Source organism: Vigna angularis, chromosome 4, assembly GCF_016808095.1.
Source record: "Vigna angularis cultivar LongXiaoDou No.4 chromosome 4, ASM1680809v1, whole genome shotgun sequence".
Taxonomy (NCBI): domain Eukaryota; kingdom Viridiplantae; phylum Streptophyta; class Magnoliopsida; order Fabales; family Fabaceae; genus Vigna; species Vigna angularis.
The window spans coordinates 42,520,228-42,539,165 of record NC_068973.1 but is presented as its reverse complement, the minus strand read 5'-3'; the positions used below and the strand labels follow the sequence as shown (position 1 = coordinate 42,539,165).

General features: G+C 35.2%; 3 protein-coding genes across 6 annotated transcripts; 1 reads left to right on the top strand and 2 right to left on the bottom strand.

The window, feature by feature from the left end:
• Positions 1–4,032: 4,032 nt before the first annotated feature.
• On the top strand, positions 4,033–5,146 carry LOC108331745 (endochitinase). The gene has a single exon (XM_017566650.2). The coding sequence runs from the start codon at positions 4,057–4,059 to the stop codon at positions 5,026–5,028; it is 972 nt and encodes a 323-aa protein (XP_017422139.1). The 5' UTR covers positions 4,033–4,056; the 3' UTR covers positions 5,029–5,146.
• A 1,875-nt stretch (positions 5,147–7,021) lies between these two features.
• On the bottom strand, positions 7,022–12,838 carry LOC108331796 (alanine--tRNA ligase, chloroplastic/mitochondrial). 2 transcript variants are annotated; one of them, XM_052876246.1, is made up of 12 exons: positions 12,634–12,838; positions 12,253–12,539; positions 12,011–12,189; positions 11,847–11,925; positions 11,583–11,717; positions 11,337–11,489; positions 11,090–11,200; positions 10,038–10,955; positions 9,664–9,936; positions 8,877–9,086; positions 8,073–8,230; positions 7,022–7,689 (listed from the first exon to the last, which is right to left on the bottom strand). In XM_052876246.1, the coding sequence occupies exons 1-12, from the start codon at positions 12,746–12,748 to the stop codon at positions 7,353–7,355; spliced, it is 2,955 nt and encodes a 984-aa protein (XP_052732206.1). In that variant the 5' UTR covers positions 12,749–12,838; the 3' UTR covers positions 7,022–7,352. The 2 variants fall into 2 exon arrangements, with proteins under 2 accessions (XP_052732206.1, XP_017422220.1); XM_017566731.2 differs by having other exon boundaries at positions 11,337–11,486; positions 11,583–11,925.
• A 2,713-nt stretch (positions 12,839–15,551) lies between these two features.
• LOC108332026 (uncharacterized) lies at positions 15,552–18,668 on the bottom strand. 3 transcript variants are annotated; one of them, XR_008248507.1, is made up of 5 exons: positions 18,049–18,668; positions 17,861–17,980; positions 17,654–17,750; positions 17,384–17,503; positions 15,552–17,263 (listed from the first exon to the last, which is right to left on the bottom strand). XR_008248507.1 is itself a non-coding variant. In XM_017567116.2 (3 exons), exons 1-3 carry the CDS (start codon positions 18,604–18,606, stop codon positions 17,739–17,741), a joined length of 690 nt encoding a protein of 229 aa, XP_017422605.1. In that variant the 5' UTR covers positions 18,607–18,668; the 3' UTR covers positions 17,352–17,738. The 3 variants fall into 3 exon arrangements, 1 of the variants encoding a protein (XP_017422605.1); XR_001832466.2 differs by lacking the exon at positions 15,552–17,263 and having other exon boundaries at positions 17,352–17,503; XM_017567116.2 differs by lacking the exon at positions 15,552–17,263 and having other exon boundaries at positions 17,352–17,750.
• Between the last annotated feature and the right edge of the window lie 270 nt (positions 18,669–18,938).

Here is an 18,938-nt window from a genome sequence, read left to right as displayed (position 1 = left end):
ATATATATATATATATATATATATATATATATATTTAAAAATTAAACTTGAAAATATTAATTAAATTAAAATTATTATAACTCAAAATATTCACGTTTAATAATACTATTTTAATTTTTTTCACCTTATTTTTGTTCATGGTTATCAAGTCCAGGGAAACAATGATTTACTATTTTTCTTGGCCAGACAAATATGTTTTTCTTAAACGTTAACTAGTTCATCATAATTAAAAAAAGTAGTTAATTTATTTTATAACCATATTTAAGTTGAGTTTTTTTATAAGTAATATACGATGCAATTAAGATTAAGGAAACGGGTGAATAAATATTTGTTAAGGTGATAATAAAAGCTGAAAATACTCAATCAAAATATATTTAATACATTAACTCACAGTATTAAAACTTTAATAAATGTTTTTCGTATATTTATTAGTAAGACAGTAATTTATCAATCCTAATTAACTCCTTCAAAAATTTGTGTAAAATTTGTAATGAGTTATAATTGACCCCAACACTAAACATAATTCTATGATAATTCTTAATTTTCTTTTATTTTGTCTTAAATCTTGCATAGGATCTATTGTTTGAATTAAAAAAAATAAAAAAATATAGATAAAAGAAGAAGCATGACCGACAAGGCTGTTGGGTACAAACAAAGTCTCACATCAGATAAAATAAGAGATGAACATGAGTTTATATACACATAAGATACCTTCATTGATAAGAGGCCTTTTGGAGTGGTACCAAAAGCAAATCCGTGAGGACTTGACCCAAAGCGGACAATATCTTGATTGACAGTGGTTGCACAAACCATATGACCTAGGGAAAATGTTTTGCTCTAAATCCATTGGAGGAAGAGCAAGTTACCTTTATTGATGACTAAACCAGAATGTGCTGAATTTTTTTCTTGAAGTTTAAATCAAAAGTAGCTCAAGTTTTTTAGAAGTTTAAGATAAGAGTTGAGAATGAAAGCAACTGCAAAATTCATATTGTAAGATCTGATAATGGGAAGGAGTATACTTCAGCAGAATTTGATAGGTTTTGTGAAGATTCAGGCATACAACATCAACTTACACCCCCTTACACACCTCAACAAAATGGAGTTAGTGAGAGGAGAAATAGATACATCATAGAGATGTCAAGATGCATGTTGCATGAGAAGAAATTGCCAAAAAAAATTTGGGCAGAGGCAGCAAATATAGTTGTGTTTCTTCAAAACAGGCTTCCAACAAAGGCACTGAGAGAAATGACACCATTTGAGGCATGGTATGGTTATAAACCATCTCTAAAATTTCTTAAAGTATTTGGTTGTTTGTATTTCACTCATGTTCCACATAGTAAGCGTGACAAGCTTGATAGAAAAGTTTCACCAAGCATTTTTATAGGCTATAATTTGTCAGTAAAGCCTATAAAATTTTCCAGCCACAAACTGGAAATATTATTGTCAGCAGGGATGTTCACTTCATGGAGGATGAAGAGTTGAACCTAGATGATGCAGAAAAGAAGGGTCAGAACATGGCATAACTGAAACTCAAGTTTTCTAGTTCAAGCATTGAAGAAGAATAAGATGATTGACAGAATCAAACAGTGGATGATGCTCCTGTGTGACGAACAAGGTTGCTCTCAAATGTTTATGAAAGGTGCAATATTGCCTTATGTGAACCTGCTGACTATACAGAAGCAAAAAAGGATCAAAGATGGATAGATGCAATGGAGGAGGAGTTGTCAATGATAGAGAAAAATAAAACTTGGATCCTAGGAAGTAATTGGAGTCAAGTGGGTGTTTAAAACCAAACTTAGTGTTGATGGCTAAATCAACAAACACAAAGTTAGGCTGGTGGTTAAAGGGTATGCCCAAATCTTTGGTATTGATTATTCTGCACTTTTGCTCCTGTTGCTAGATTGGACACAATCAGGTTACTCCTTGCAGCACAAAAGAGCTGGAAAGTGTTCCAGTTGGATATAAAATCAACCTTTCTAAATGATATCCTACAAGAAGAAATTTATGTTGAGCTACCCAAGAATTTGTGAAGGAAAGCGAGGGAGATAAAGTCTATCTTCTCAAGAAAAGCCTTTATGGTCTAAAACAAGCTCTAAGAGCTTGGTATAACAAAATTGATGAATATTTGCTGAATTTTGGATTTGAGAAAAGTCTATCATAAACAACCTTGTATGTCAAACACAATGACACTAACATTCTTATTGTTTCATTGTATGTTGATGAACTACTAGTTACAGGAAATAATACAGAGCATATTCAAAACTTCAAACAGGAGATGATGAATGTGTTTGAAATGACAGATCTTGGAGTTATGTCCTACTTCCTTGGCATGGAGATCAAGCAAGGGCAAACTGAAATTTTCATATGTTAGAAAAAGCATGCAAAGGAAATACAAAAGAAATTTCAAATGGAAGAATGCAAGGCAGTAAGCACTCCAATGAATCAAAAGGAGAAGCTGCATAAAGAAGATGATGCTAACAAAGTTGATGAAGGATGTTTTAGAAGCTTGATTGGTTGCTTGATGTACCTCACGGCAACAAGGCCTAATATTTTAAATGTTGTAAGTATTCTGTCTCGATTCATGCATTGTGCAAGTGAATTGCATCTCAAAGCTTCCAAAACAGTGATTTTGTATGTGAAGGGTACAAGTAATTTTTGTTTTAAATTCACATGAAACAAAGAATTTAAGTTGGCAAGTTTCTTTGACAGTAACCGGGGAGGTTCTATGGATGATATGAAAAGTATTTTAGACTACTATTTTACTTTTGGATCAAGTGTTTTCTCTCAAAGAAGCAAGAAATTGTGGCTCAATCCACTGCAGAAACTGAGTTTATTGCAACAACAACTGCAGTCAATCAAACTTATAGTTAAGAAAAATTTTAATGAATTTAAGTCTGAAGCAAAAAGAAATTATTAAGATTTTTCTTGACAACATAGCTGCTATCGCTATTTCCTATAATCCTGTATTTCAAAGAAAAACTATTCATTTCAACATCAAGTCTAAAAATCAACTTGTAGATTTATTTACAAAACCACTTTCAGTTAGCGGGTTTAGAACTGAAACATGTCTACCTTTTAATTTTGTTTTATTTATTTATTTATTTTCTTAGTTTTAAAAAATCAATTTAGATTTATTATCTTTTATTCATGCATTTTTTTAATAGCTTAATTCTATAAACACAGTTATTTTTAAATTTTATAAATTGTAATGTTTCTTGATTCAATAAAATAATTTTTCATTATTCTCCTTTCATGAATTCTCCTTTCGTTCATCTTTGTTCCCTTGATAAAAAAAAATACTTTGGTTTGTTATAAACACCAACAAGTGATTTAGAATAAAATAATGTAAAGTGTAAATTTAAAAGAGAATGAAAAATTTAAGCGACAGAATTTATATGAGGGGAGGAAAGTCAAACGTGGGAAGGTGAGTCCAAGCGTGAAACATAGTTTGTCTCTGAAAAGAATATATATATATATATATATATATATATGTGTGTGTGTGTGTGTATGAGATATGGGAGAAGAAAGATGAATGTAGAAGATGAAGATGTGTCAGAAAGGTCAATGTCGATGACAGACTTTTTTTTTTAAGAGAAGCACAAGAGAGAAAAAGATGTGTCAGAGTTACTCTTCTTTACTAAAATGATTTACTTTTTATAAATTAGTTATAATATATTAAAAAAATTATTGATTTTGAATGTAATTATATAGTAGATAGAATAGTAATTAAATAGAATGAAATAAATGCATGATTATCCTTTGGTCTTGGTCTTCCTGGACATCACGCTTAGGAAGCCGCCGGGCTGGGCCCCTAACACGTTTCTTTATTTCTGTGGTAAACTTCTCATCAGCGCTTTTAGTAAAATAGAAATCTTTTTGCTGAAAACTTGAATCTTTGAGTAGAAGGAGAAAACCAAATGAAATAGAAATTTGAAAAAGTGATAATGTATTTTATGTATAAAAAGTAAAATTAGGAATATGATTTGAATGAAGTAAAAGAAAATGTGGCTATAAATAGATTGATAGGGAAGGAAGGGAAATGAAAAGTATAGAGAAATGAAGAAGAATAGAATGATATGGAGCGTAGGAGTGATGCTGTGGACGCTGTTAGTCGGAGGAAGCTGGGGAGAGCAGTGTGGAAGCCAAGCAGGGGGTGCGCTGTGCCCAGGTGGTCTCTGTTGCAGTCAGTTCGGCTGGTGCGGCTCCACCGACGACTACTGCGGCCAGGGTTGCCAGAGCCAGTGCGGGGGAGGACAGCCGGCTCCGGCTGATCTCACCGCTCTCATATCCAGGGCCACCTTCGACCAGATGCTCAAACATCGCAACGACGGAGCTTGCCCAGCCAAAGGCTTCTACACCTACGATGCCTTCATCGCCGCTGCCAGTGCTTTCCCCAGCTTCGGCAACACCGGGGACACAGCCACTCGAAAGAGGGAGATTGCGGCCTTCTTCGGGCAAACGTCTCACGAAACAACCGGGGGATGGCCCACTGCACCGGACGGACCGTACGCATGGGGATACTGCTTCGTGAGAGAGCAGAACCCAAGCGATTACTGCTCCCCAACTCCCCAGTTTCCCTGCGCTTCTGGACAACAATACTATGGCAGGGGTCCCATCCAGATATCTTGGAACTACAACTACGGTCAGTGCGGAAATGCAATTGGGGTGGATTTGATCAACAACCCTGATCTCGTCGCCACTGACGCCCGCGTCTCCTTCAAGTCCGCCCTCTGGTTCTGGATGACCCCACAGTCCCCCAAGCCTTCCTCCCACGACGTCATCACCTCTCAATGGACCCCCTCCGCCGCCGACGTTGCCGCCGGGAGGCTTCCGGGCTACGGCACTGTGACGAACATCATCAACGGAGGCCTGGAGTGCGGCAGAGGACAGGATAGCAGAGTGGAGGACCGCATCGGGTTCTTCAAGAGATACTGTGATCTGCTAGGAGTTGGTTATGGCAACAACCTTGACTGCTACTCTCAGACCCCATTCGGAAATTCACTGCTTAATCTCCATCCCTTCGTCTGAATCTCTCATCCCATCAAAATAAACAACTTATTCACTTTTAAATAAAATTGCACTTGCTGGAAAGCTACTTTCTGCTTTCGTAGATCAGCTGCACAATGGAACTTCTTCTTCGCTCAAATCGTCACTGATTTAACACAATGGTCCGGAAGAATGTGATGCATGCATAATAAATTATGACAAAACATGTATCCAAATCAGCCTTTTCTACTTCAAATTATTGAACCGTTACTGATAATGCAATATTACACACAGAACTATTCTAAACTAAACAACTACTAAAAAAAATCAATCACAGTTCGTAATGAGCACGGCAACGCGAGGGGAAGATTCAACCTGCATTGGTATATGTCTCTGTCAACTGCAACAACAATCACTTGAACTTGCAAGTCCTTTAAGTTGTCCATCTCAGTTTTTCAGAAATATTTAATGACTTTTTTAATCTATTTTTGACATAAATTTTTTAACATTTTGATACAATAATAAATAAATAATAAACTGTCTTAAAATATTGTAAAAAAATTGTCTAAAAATATATTTTTTCCTTACTTTTTACTTCATCTTCAAAGTTAATATATATTTTAGCCACTTTACTTACAATTTTACATGATAAAGATCAAAACAAATTAATAAGTATGTCCACAGAAAGTAAAGAAAGTAGTTTATGAATATCGGAATCAAAATACAGAATTTGTATAATTTTATCTAGAATTAGTGTCAACAGTCTTTAATATAATTTGAATTCTTTGTTTTATATTTGCAGCTTTTTTCATCTACTAATTTTAAATCTTAAATTCTATCATGCTAAAATTGCCTAACTTTGTTAGTTTGACTTTGACATTCAAACTTTAATACAGTAAAATTCAGAGACATCGATCACTATTTTCTTAAAATTGTAACGAATACATTTAGGATTATCAGATAACATAGATTTAAAAATAGATGATGAATGAAAATTGTATTTTCAAAATTTATTGACTATCAATTTAAAATTCTAAACCTCGTAATTTACTTTATCTTCTTCATGTGATACCTAAGTTTTTATTATCTTTTTCACCAGGTAGCTATTAGTGTGCTGATAATAATCAAATTCTACCAATTAGAATTTTGATTTCAGTAGGTTTTCCCTTTTCTTTACATTTTCTTTTTTCTTTTAATATTCTCTTGCATGCATGTAGTGTTTTGGGGTATTTTTGTATATAATAACATGGGAATAAGAATTCTTATCTAAGTCTGGAATGATATGTTTGGTTTTTTGTTCAAGTTTCTTAAGTGATATTTAGAAATACACCAAAACCCCAACCAAGTAGATGATCTAGAAGTGATATTTAATAATTCCTTATGATTTGTTCATGAACAACTCGTGATGAAATTTATTATGGAAAATATGTAAAACAATTTAAAAACAATGTTCTAGAATTATTTTTGGTAGATTTCTGCAAAGTGCTTGATGAAGAGCGACATTGGGAGACTGAACAGGCTCTTGTACAGGGCAGATTCTGGGTGCTCTGTATTTTATTTATTATGTTGAGGATGTTTACGTTATCAGCAACCCACCATTGTTTGATTTGGGTTTAAATTTTTAATTCAATGCCAACTTCTTAGTTGATTTCACCTGTTTTAATATCTCCACTCATCCTCTTTGCTTCACCGTCTGATTTTCTTGGTGAATTGGATTCCCTTGTTCAATCTTCATGACGGTGCTGTAAATGTGGTCCAGAGTCTAACATTCAGCTTCAGGAGACCTATTAGAGTCCAACAACATTCAGCTATTTTCATCTTAAACAACGTTTCACCCACAACAGTGGTTAGACGTAGAATCACTCATGTACTTTCTTCAAATAGTTTAACCTTTTAAAAAGTTGATTTCGTCTAAAGGCATAATTGGTTCATGACGCAAGTCGGTCTTTCCCATCACCATCACAACGCTTCAGTTCTATGTGATCCCAACATCTTTCAGAGCAATCAATATAGAAAGGAGTGAATCACCTGATCGTCGTTCACTATCAAAACTATCTTTCATGTATATAGTGTTTGCATTTACATCCTGCACCCAATCTTAGATGCGCATGCCAAAATTTACAAGTTGGATTGTGTGAATGCGTACCATACCAGTTTGTCAGAAGAATAAAGTCACACTAATAACCAACATTTTACTAGCTCTATACTATTTTGAAACTTCCATTACATGCCACTGGAATTGCCAGAATACTTTTACTTACGCTTCCAACCCTTTAATCTTGTGATTTGTGATGTATTCTCGAGACAACGAGAATCGATATATTCTGTTGCTTTAGCATAACAAGATTTGGTAAGCGTATAATAATTCAACTCCCTTTTTCACTTAGAGTAGCCATGAGTTCTGACCGAGCCTTATCGAGGGCACTTGACAAATTTTCAGGCTTCCTCCCACCTGCCTGAGCAAAATTGGGCCTTCCACCTCCTCCACCGCCACATAATTTTGCAATTTGTCCAATAAATTTACCTGCCTGAATCCCCTGATCAACCACCCCTGGAGAAAAAGCAGCAACTAGGCTAACCTTCCCCTCACCTGGGCATGAGCCCAGTATCACGGCTGCTGGATCTGTTAGTGTTTCCAGTAAATATTCTGCGGCACTTTTAAGTGATTCAGCATCAACATCATCGAAGGACTCAACTAGCACCCTGCAAATTTTGAACAACAAATAAATAAAAAGGATACATCTACTTAATGTTTAACAGATTTCTAAAGATAATTTTTTTAACAACATACGGAATATCTGGTTAAAAAAACAAGAAAATATACATACAAGGGACATCCTTTCAACTTAATTTCACATAATTTCTGTAGCAATCACAAAACTATATATTCAAGGGACTACCAACGATGTGATGCAATACCTCTGCTTCATAGTTGTCAGATTTGTTTGGTTTTGACAATAAAAACTTCAACTGAGAAAAGTTTGAAAGACTTAGATATCAAAGAAACATCTTCAGGTTGCTAAAACTGAAGAAATCACTCTCCCCCATATTAGGGCAACATATAATATCACACTGAGAACTATTACCTGTACTGTTTTGAATTCCCCACCAACAATGCTTTGCTCGCAATACCTGAAGCTTTGTAGATTGCTGCCTTTGCACGCACAGCAGAATTTTCATTTCTAACTACCCGTAACTCCTCCAAAAGGTTTTCGATCCTTGTTGTCACTTCTTCTGGTTTAACCTTAAAAGTATGATAATATTATATAAATTATAACACGTAATTTCATGCAAAAATCAATATTGCAAAGCATAACACATGCCCAAACAGAATTAGAAGTGCTTGAAAGAAATGGTGCAATGTGCTGAAATGACCAAGCGAACAACACCCCTGGAATTTTTATTTTATTAAAAACACTAATTAAATATTATACGCATAAAGGACATACATTATGTATTTAAGAAAGTCCATTCGCTGATATGTTTGATCCATTGCGGAAGAAACTACACAGGAAATCCTATTAAGGCATACACAAAATGAAAGTCCCAAAGCTAAGTGATAAGCACCCAAAACACCTCCCTTCTTAAAACGGAGTTGTTAAAGGGGAAAGAATCAAGCTACTTAAGTATTTTATCGAGTATACCCTACTTCTGAATGTGGGATTTAAGCACCTCATACTGTCCCTGAAAGCCAAGGTGTTGCATATAATTGAATATAATTGACCCAACAAGGTGTATATAATTAATAATTGATCAGAATAATTGAATAACGCAGAGATATTGACCCAACAAGGTGATTTTATAATTTCGGTTAATATAGATAAAATGAAAATTAACTGTTTCCCCCGAGGGCAAACTATAACTTTTCAAGCCAAGATCATGGAACATACTTTGAGAGTGGAACATAGCTGCTTTAGATAAAAGTCACGGGCATTGATATATTCAATGAAGGCTTCGCCAGCTACAGCTTCAATTCGCCTGATTCCAGATGCAATACCCTGTTCTGATATTATTTTAAAGCCACGAATTTCAGAAGTATTATTTACATGAGTCCCACCACATAGTTCCATTGATACACCAGGAACCTCTACCACACGTACCTGCAGAACGCCAAATTAGAAACCAAAATAAGCTGCATAAGCATCAGCTTGATAAATACTAACACAAACACAGATTCTTAATCATTTCCCTGATTGATGAAAGGTATAAATATACACGCCTAGATCTGGAACATATAACTGTAATCTGTCATAGAAGTGATGAGCCATTAGAATTTAAACTTTTCTTTTAGTTTCATTAACAGAATATTCTCTTAATAGGATTTACAGAACCTAGTATCTTAACTGTACATGATTTACTACTGTGGTCCATGTGCATGCGCTTGACAGAAATACGTGGATAACTACTAGTATATCATAAATGACAATTGTAATTGGATGTCTTCCAAATTTGCACACTTTTTCTGGAATGAGTAGCAATCTAACAATAGTAAAAAGGGAATTTCAGTCAGAAGTATTGTTTTGAGCATTTGCAGTATTGTAAACCTTCCCTGAAGGTCACCTACTTTGAATACACATTTCATGATAAATGTAATCTACAAGCTTAGAACTACTAAAACAGAAGTAATACAATTAAACTTTAAAGGTCACTACTAAAAGTGTTTGAAGCAAATCCTACCTCTTCTCCATATTTTTCTCCAAACATTGCAATAGCCCCAGCACTTTTTGCATCAGCAAGGGGCATCACTTTGTTTTGAAGTAGCGTTGCATCCTCAATCCATCCATTGATCAGCAGTTCGATTTCAGCAAGCTCACTATCACGAAGTGGTCGGTGGAAGTTGAAATCAAATCTGAGACGATCAAATGCCACCAACGAACCAGCTTGTGAGGTCTCCTGACCAATAACCTTTTTAAGTGCAGCTTGTAGTAAATGAGTAGCAGTATGATGAACCTACAAAACCCAACTATACTTACTATAATCTTGAACAACGTGTAAGTTTGAAAACTGGAAATATACATGACTATAAATGAGCAAATTAATAGTTCTTGTACCTTAGCTCGCTGCCTCAGCTTCGGATCAACTGCTGCTTCCACTTCTTTGCCAACCTCTACAACACCCTTTTGGACTGTACCCTTGTGCACAAATATGTTGCCTAAAGATTTCTGAACATCTATTATCTCCACAACAGCTTTTGGTTGATTATCACCCTCTGAAATATATAGAAAACCATGATCGCCAATTTGACCCCCTGATTCAGCATAAAATGGAGTCTTGTTCAGTAAAACTTCCACATTACTCCCTTCACTGACCTGTACAGCTGGATTTCCATTCACCATTAAGCTTTCTATCATTGCTTTACAATGAAGTCTGTCATATCCAATAAATTCGGTGTCACGTACATTCTCTGCAACATTTCCCCCATTTTCAATGGCAAGTCTGACAGTATTATGAGCAGCTTGAGATTGACGCCTTTGCTTCTCCATCTCAATATCAAAACCATCCATATCAATACTCACACCACGTTCTTCAGCCACTTCTTTGGTTATTTCCATTGGATATCCATAAGTATCATACAACAGAAACACATCTTCGCCAGCCAAGCAAGGAACAGTTCCATTTCTTTCTGCATTTGATAAAGCATCAGAAAGTTTCTCCTCAAGCAACTTTTCTCCTCTCTCCAGTGTATGCACAAACCGAAGCTCTTCTCTCTTCAGCTCCTCAAAGATACGAGGTGCTTTGTTCTTTACATCAGCATCAATCTGTGTACTTAATTCCACTACCTTCTCAGCAATAATCGGTGAAAACGCTCCTTCAAGGTCTCCCCTACCATCACCCTTTATACCAAGCAACCTGCCTGTACGAACAACCCTTCTAATAAGCCGCCGAACTACATAACCTCTCCCAACATTTGATGGGACAACTCCATCAGAGATGAGAAATACAATTGCACGCATGTGATCTCCTATAATCTAAGATAAATCAGAGAAAAAAAAAGCAAAACAAAAAAAATGAAATGACAGATTAAAAATAATAAGAAAGACAGATATGAGTTAAAATAAAGTAAGATTGTACAGCAGCATGTATGAAGATAATCATTATTTACTTTCAGATTCCTCTTTGTCTGATCATCAGCAAAACCATACGAAACATTTGCTAACTTAGAGGCCTTCTCTATGATGGGGAAAATCAAGTCAGTTTCATAATTGTTTGGAACCTGCAGAAAGAATTGGCTATATATAAGATGGACATTAGGAGCATGTGAAATGATAGTTCTAGTGCCCCAGAAATACTTCTTAAAATGTAAACGGTACCTATTACAACAACAAAAAATCAGCATAATGAACATATACCTGTTGAAGAATACGAGCCAAACGCTCCAGTCCAAGACCAGTGTCTATGTTCTTCTGTTTTAGAGGTTCAAGAGAACCATCATCCTTTTTGTTGTATTGCATGAATACTAAGTTGTAGAACTCTATAAACCTTGTATCATCATTGAGATCCTGCTTTCATCCCCCAGGTCCCAACCACACAACAAAATATAAAATATTGTCCCTGAAATGATATTGAATCCTTCAATCTAAAAATGATATACTTACAGCATCTACATATCCCCTCTCAGGATGAAAATCATAATAAATTTCTGAGCAAGGACCACAGGGACCTGTCACCCCACTAGTCCAGAAGTTATCTTCTTCTCCCAACCTTTTTATGCGTTCAACTGGGACACCAACCTGCACGGAAATCAAGTAAGCAATAGGAACAATAATCCAATGCGCTTTGTCAAATGTTCGCCAGTCAAAACAGAAGTTAGTTACGTAAGTAAATAAGATGACGGTCGAGGAAAACAATTTGTAGCTAACCTCATTAGACCATAGCTGAAAAGCCTCATCATCATCTTTATAAACACTAACCCACAATCGGTCCGGGGGCAAACCAAACCTAACAAGGTAAATGAAAGAGAAGAAAAATCATAATATATTTTGTCATAAGAAAGAGGTGGGGTGGAGGGATAAAATGTACTGACTCTGAGGTGGAAAGCTCCCACGCCCATAGAATAGCTTGTTTTTTGAAGTAATCACCAAAGCTGAAGTTTCCAAGCATTTCAAAGAAGGTATGATGTCTGGCAGTCAGGCCAACATTGTTAATATCATTAGTACGGATGCATCTCTGTGCAGTAGCAGCACAAGGTACTTGTCTTGGAACCTGTAATTAGTAAGTTAGAGAGGAGAGTTCGTGATACTGATTGATGGTGAGGCACAGGCATACCTTGCCGAGGAAGATGGGCTTGAATTGGAGCATCCCGGCGATGGTGAGCAGAACAGTGGGATCATCGGGGACAAGAGAAGCGCTGGGAAGAAGCTTGTGACCGCGGGAAGCATAAAAATGAAGAAATCTCTGACGTATGGAATCCCCACTCACAGAATTGGGATTCACCGTGACTTGTTGCTGCTGTTGTTGGTGGTGTTGGGGAAGATGAACACCATGTGCCTTGGAAAACAATGAAGCGCGAAAACGAAACCCGCGTCGACGGTGCGGTCTGAGAGACAGAAATCCTGAGCACAATGGCAATCACGATTACTATTACAAACACAATCCGAAGCAACTGCGTAGAGTAGAGAAAGCTTAAAATTGAAGGAAATAACGAACCATTGGTATTATTATCATTAGTGTTACTATTGTGTGGACTGGGAATGGCGGCAACCTTTGGAAGCGGTAAGAGGAATTGTGACTGTGCAAATGGAAGAAGCGCCAACCCTTCCATGGAAACGTCGATGCCAACGCGAACTCTCAACGGATAGATAATTCTTCTTCCATTCACTACGCTCCCCACCACCACACCACATAATATTATGTAATATATATATATATATATATATATATATATATATATATATATATATATATATATATATATATATATATATATATATATATATATATATGTCTATTTACTCTAAATTCATCAAATAAGAGAAATAATAAAATAATGAATCAAAAGGAGTATTTAAATCTCGAAAAATTGAATTCTCATACAGAAAAAAGTCAAAATTGTTCATGTGATTGAATTTTTTTATAGCACTAAAGAATAGTTTTTCACAAAAAAAAGGTACATATATTTTCTACCACTAATTTTAGGATCTTGTTTTGATTTATGAAACTATTTGAAAACTCATAAATTCTTACAATATATTTCTTACATTAAAAAAAGTTATGTCGTGAGTCATACTTGTTCCAGGAGGAATATTGATATTATAAATGAGTTCATCAATTTGAAAATTCTTATTAAGAACAAAATTTTAAAAAAAGAACGAGAACAAAAGTACAAGCGTGGAGTGAAATTACAGAACATATAGTGAATTTATAAATTAGATATACTAGAAACCAATTAAGAAATTTTGTACAATGGGTTTAAAGATGAAAGGGAGACACTATTCAGAAACAATTCTAAGAATTGATTAAAAAAATTCTAAAATGATTATTTGTACATGTTATAAAAAGAATCTCGTAAAAAAATTAAGTTTCAAAAAGAGTTCTCATGTAAAACATTTCCAATGTAGAGTTGTAACTTATAAACTTAAAATTTAAATCTTATAATATATTTCATTAAGATGAATAAAACTCTAGATTTTAAATAAAATTATGATTTATAAAAATCAAAAATTATTTTTAAAATTTTGAAAAACTAAAGTATAATAAAATAAAGCATAAGTTTTATAAAACTATTGTAATAAAGTAAAAGTTATAAGAATAGCTTAAAACTAATGTAAAATTCAAAATAATGTTAAGATATTTGACATGATTGATTTATAGAATATCAATTTAAAAAATAAGTTTACGCTGAGTTTGGTACGCATAGTCCATTTTAAAGCAATAAATATGAATTATTTATCCTAATATTATAAAAAAAATATTATCTTACATACTAAAGCCTTATTTAATAATTAATATAATTGAATATTAAAAGTGCTTCTTTTATTAGTGTAGAAAAGTAACAAATCAATATTATTTTTAAAAAACCTAATTGAACTGCATGTCTCTTTAAACCACAAATTAAAAAAATACAAATTAAAAAGGACTCACTTCAATTTAAAATATTAATTTTTAACTTAACCCAAACTAAATCTGGCCCATTTTAATGAATTCATACCGATAAAAAATCTTTATAATGTAAACCAAATTGAAACTTCAAATTCTCACATAAAGTCACCTTCGAATGGAATTTGATATATAATCTATTTAAGTTAAGCAAAATAAAAAGAATATAACTAGAAAATTAATTATAAAAATGAAAATGAGAAAAAAAGAATCGATGAAGTTAAGAAAAAAATAGTAAAACAAATTGTTTTCAATTGTTTGGATTAATAAAAAAAAGTGAATGAAAAGAAAACAAATAATGTTCAAAACCTTATTTTTATATTAATTGAAAACATGTTTTAATATAGTGAAAACGAGAAAAGGAACCGAGAACTTTTTTCTTTACTAAACAAATGGTAAAAAAATTAATATACCTACACATTTCATCCCTTTACCATTTTTTTTCATTATTTCATAGAAAGAAACCATTAGAGAATTAAAATGAAGCAATTTGAAAAATCTTTCATGAAAGTATTAAGCGATTTGGGACACAAAATCTAATTATATAACTGTCTGATTTCTCATCCCTTAAATCAACCCCCCAAATTCAACAACTTCAATCCTACTTCAATCTTAAAATCTTTACATGATAGATCGGCAAAATTCTTAATGGTACACATTCCTTCAACAAGGACATGAAACTTAAATTTAAGGTCTGAAAAATCACTCCCAACACATACAATCTAGCAGTCTCTCGGACCAACAATACGATAATAAGGCTTAAATTCAAGGTCAATAAAATCTCTAACGATACAAATACCAATAAAAACAATCAAATCAACTCGTTACTTTGTGCTAAAAACAACAATGAGCTATTTGTTAATAAAACCTCAACATTAATTTAGAAATAATCAATGCTTTATTAATTAATTTTAAAATCTTAAATATTCTTCAAATATTAATTATTTATTAATAATTTTATTTAGAAGCCACTGCTAACAAATTCATATTTCTAGAAATGGCATTGGAGTGACAATCTTTTTCTATATGCTCACAGAATTGTCATCAACCTGTAGCATTAAGTTTAGTGTCAAATTTTCATAATAGGGATATGATCCTAAAATATTTAAGAATATTGCGAATTGGCAAATCGCCATTATTGGATCAAACTGAGATTGAAAAATGTGTGATCATTAGTAACTTTGGAAAGAGAAACCCTATCACAAAATTAGACAGGTTCTGAGCCTTAAAGGACACCCACCCACTTTGCGTGGGTCTTCCTATTCCTGGCCCCAGGTACTTGATTCAAGTGTTTGTGACATCTCGTAAATACTATATTGATTTCAAACAATATTTCCTCAGTGATGTTCCACTTGTTACTGCAACTTATGCCACTATCCTTGCATATGTAAAGCATAGCACTAGTTCCCAAAGAGTTGGGAAGTAACTCTGATCTTCCTCACATAGTATTAAAAGACCGAGAGTAGGAACTGTTTTAACTTAATCCAATATAAATGAACAATATTAACAAAGTTGATATTGCTACACTACATTCAAACAAAAACTCGACTACTTCAACATAAGATCAAAATTCTATCCATATTAAAACCATAGTAATGATGCCTAATGCAGTAAAGCAAATACCTACTACAATCCATGACAATAAGCAACTATGTGCCCATGTTCTCTATCTTATCACCTTCATTCCAAGACTTGAAGTTCCTAGCTGTGTAAAGCAACTTTCAAATAAGACACAAACATACATAGATTCTCTGACCAAGTTGATGATGCATCTTAATTGATGACCGAACCCTTTGTTGCTTGATTATCTTGGGGTTGTGCTATCTAGACTTTATTCAAAACTCAATCAAGAGAAATACGACGGTTACATGTCAAACAGGTTGGGATATGAACAGGATTTCTCATTTCTTACCACATGAGAATCTTGTTCACATTATATATTCATAAATAGTTGTTAGGGAAATCCTGTTTGACATTAAGCTATCATAATTTTCTTGCGTTGGGTTATTGAACAAAGCCCCATAGTAGCACAATCCAAGACGATCAAGTAAATCAACCAATCGTCAAAATCCAACGAGATGGACCATCAATTAAGACACAATCCAAGATGATCTCGATTGAAAGTTGCTTCAATGTAGTTATCGCTGCAACATCAAATTGTGGACTGAAGGATGAAAACAGAACATGTACACTTCAAAAAACCTACATAAGTTACCCTAAATTCTAAAGATTACAAACTTCGTTTGTTGTTGCACTGCAAGCAATGCGCAACTTACAAAGGCAGGGATAGTCAGACAATTTGCAGGGACTAGTGAGAAGATCGATAGGATATAATAACTATTTGTTTGAAATCCATATTCAGTATCTACGAGATGCCACAAACCCATTTGTTTCTGCAAGCATCAAGCATCCAGTACCCACGCTAAGAATCAGCAGCCTTAATTAAAGGATGTAACTGTCAAATTTTTTGGCAACTTGTAAACCCTAGATCATGCTAGGATTTCTTGCCAAAACATTATTGCAATCTCAGGTTGACCATTGATGATAATTTATCCATTATCGACACACTTGAATGCTTTAATCAAGTTTCCCCAGATGTCTTTTTACTAGAATAGTAACTTCGAAACACAAGAAAAGAGAAATGACAAATATTCGTTCATCTATTCCTTGTACTAATAACTATGAGATCAAAATAGAACCAGCGTCTGTTTCGATCTGGCCTCAAGGTAAGGAACAGTGATACTAACAAAAGCTATTCTGATGTCAAAAAATTCTTTTCTGATGGTCAAGGTTGCGTGCCTCTTAAATGATTGAAACTAAGGAAAACGTTTTTCCTTGTACAATATCTTTGGTGAGAATATACATTAGAAAATAGCTTAGTCGATGTATTCTTCTGCATGAAGTATACAGTCGATGCACAAAAAATAAGGACAGTTAGACCAGTAGGTTATCAAGAAGAATATGCTAAGGTTTAGAGTCTAAGTGACAAAGACAATGATCTTAATGCAGTTCAAAGTGTGACTTAGCTTTGCTAAGGGTTGTTTCACAGGCATGGGAGTCATGAGGATCATCAGAGGTAGTGAGGCCAATGCGTACTCTATGGACCCATTACCCAATGGCTTTGTCAACACCATCATTTGCAAGTTTGTTGGCATTTCATTGCAAGCTTTGTTTAAACATTCTGTTCAATTATTTCCAATTGAAAAATTAAAAATTCTGAGAAAATTATGTGAGATTAAAATCGCACGTGAGAGAAATTAGAAACTGTGTGTAGGTGAACGTACACTAAAGGGAGATATACCATAATTTGTTGAATTTAAATACAATGTAGTTTAGAAACCCCTTATCCCGAGCAGAGCAGTCCAATTCAAAGTTGATGGCAAGAATGTCTGCATGTCCAGAAGGTGAACTATTTGATACTCTGCATGTAGCGGGATCAAAACAAGAAAGGAAATGAAGCCTGTGATAATATGTAAGTTTAAGAGAGACAGAGGGAAGAAAGGTACACTATTCCTATAGCCTAATTGGGAATTTGGGGGGACATGTAGATGAGCAGGCATTATAATTTTACCAACTAGAAATGGATCCACCACGCCATGAAAATTCCCACTCGAAGAGGGTGTTGCATCGGTTACAATCCAGCTGCAGCTGATCATTCACTCTGCAATCTGTCCATATGGCAAGCAATTAAAAGTATAAACAAGTAATTTGAAATAGAGTCACTATCCAAAAGAAGACGCAAGGCTAATCGCTGATAAAAGAAAAAAAGATGACTAACTTGATTAAGAGGATTGTCAGGAGATTTCTTCCATAGCTTCCATATCAAGTCCTTGTACTGATTATGAGTAAGACCCGGTTTCTCTTCTTTCAGCTTAGGGAGTTCGGCTTCTTCGAATGCCTGCAAGGTATGGTTAGCGGATCGAATCAAATAAATGATAAAAAGTGAAAAATAGAATGAATTTATACCTTGAAGGAGGCCTTGAGGCGCCTCTCGGGATGGCGATCGGGGGGCAAGTTGTCGGCAACAGTCATCTGAGCGATGGCATCATCCAAAGATCTCGCTTCGATGATAGAATCGTCGCGATTAGTGTTGGACACGAGGACCATTCTTTCGTACTCATCCTCTGCAGCAGTGCGACTCTGCCGCTTCTTCACCTCCTCCGCCTTCTTCTCAGCCTCCGCCTGCTCCTCTTCCCGCCGCCGCCTCAGCTCCACTTCTGTCACCTTCGGCACGGGTATCGACACCCGGTTCGCCTTCTTGTCCACCTTTTTCATCGCCTTTTCCAGCTCCTTCTCCTCCTGCTCCGCCAACCTACGCGCCTCCGCCCGACGCGTGGCTGCTTCGGCCCTCTTTTCGGCCTCGTCCTCCTTCTTCTTTGCGGCTCGTGACTTAGAGCCCTCCGCCTCTTGCCAGTACTGATCCTCCTTTTGTCGAGTCTCCTTCTCCTTGCGATCCGTTTCCGCCGCGCTCTTACGCGCCCTCGCTGCCTCCGCCTTTGTGTTCACCCCCATCTTCTTCGGCATCTTACTTAGGGTTTACTTTCCTTCCGGTGCTGATGCTGCTGTATCAATAATTTGATGCGTGCCGTGACCACATTATATATTCACGAGGGACAGGTTGCTGACGTTCAGTTCCGTTCCTTCCTTCTCGATCATTCTTTATTTCTAGGCCATTTCTTTTTCCACATGTACTTTGCATCTGCACCCATTGGAGGCTTAAAAGACCAAACTATCCCTTTGTCTTTTGCGCTATTTTTTACCTTGTCCTTTACCTTTTACCGTGGATGAAATTGGATTCTGCAGTTTAAAATGTTTAATTAAAAAGAAAATTATGAAGAAAATTAATAAATAAAGAT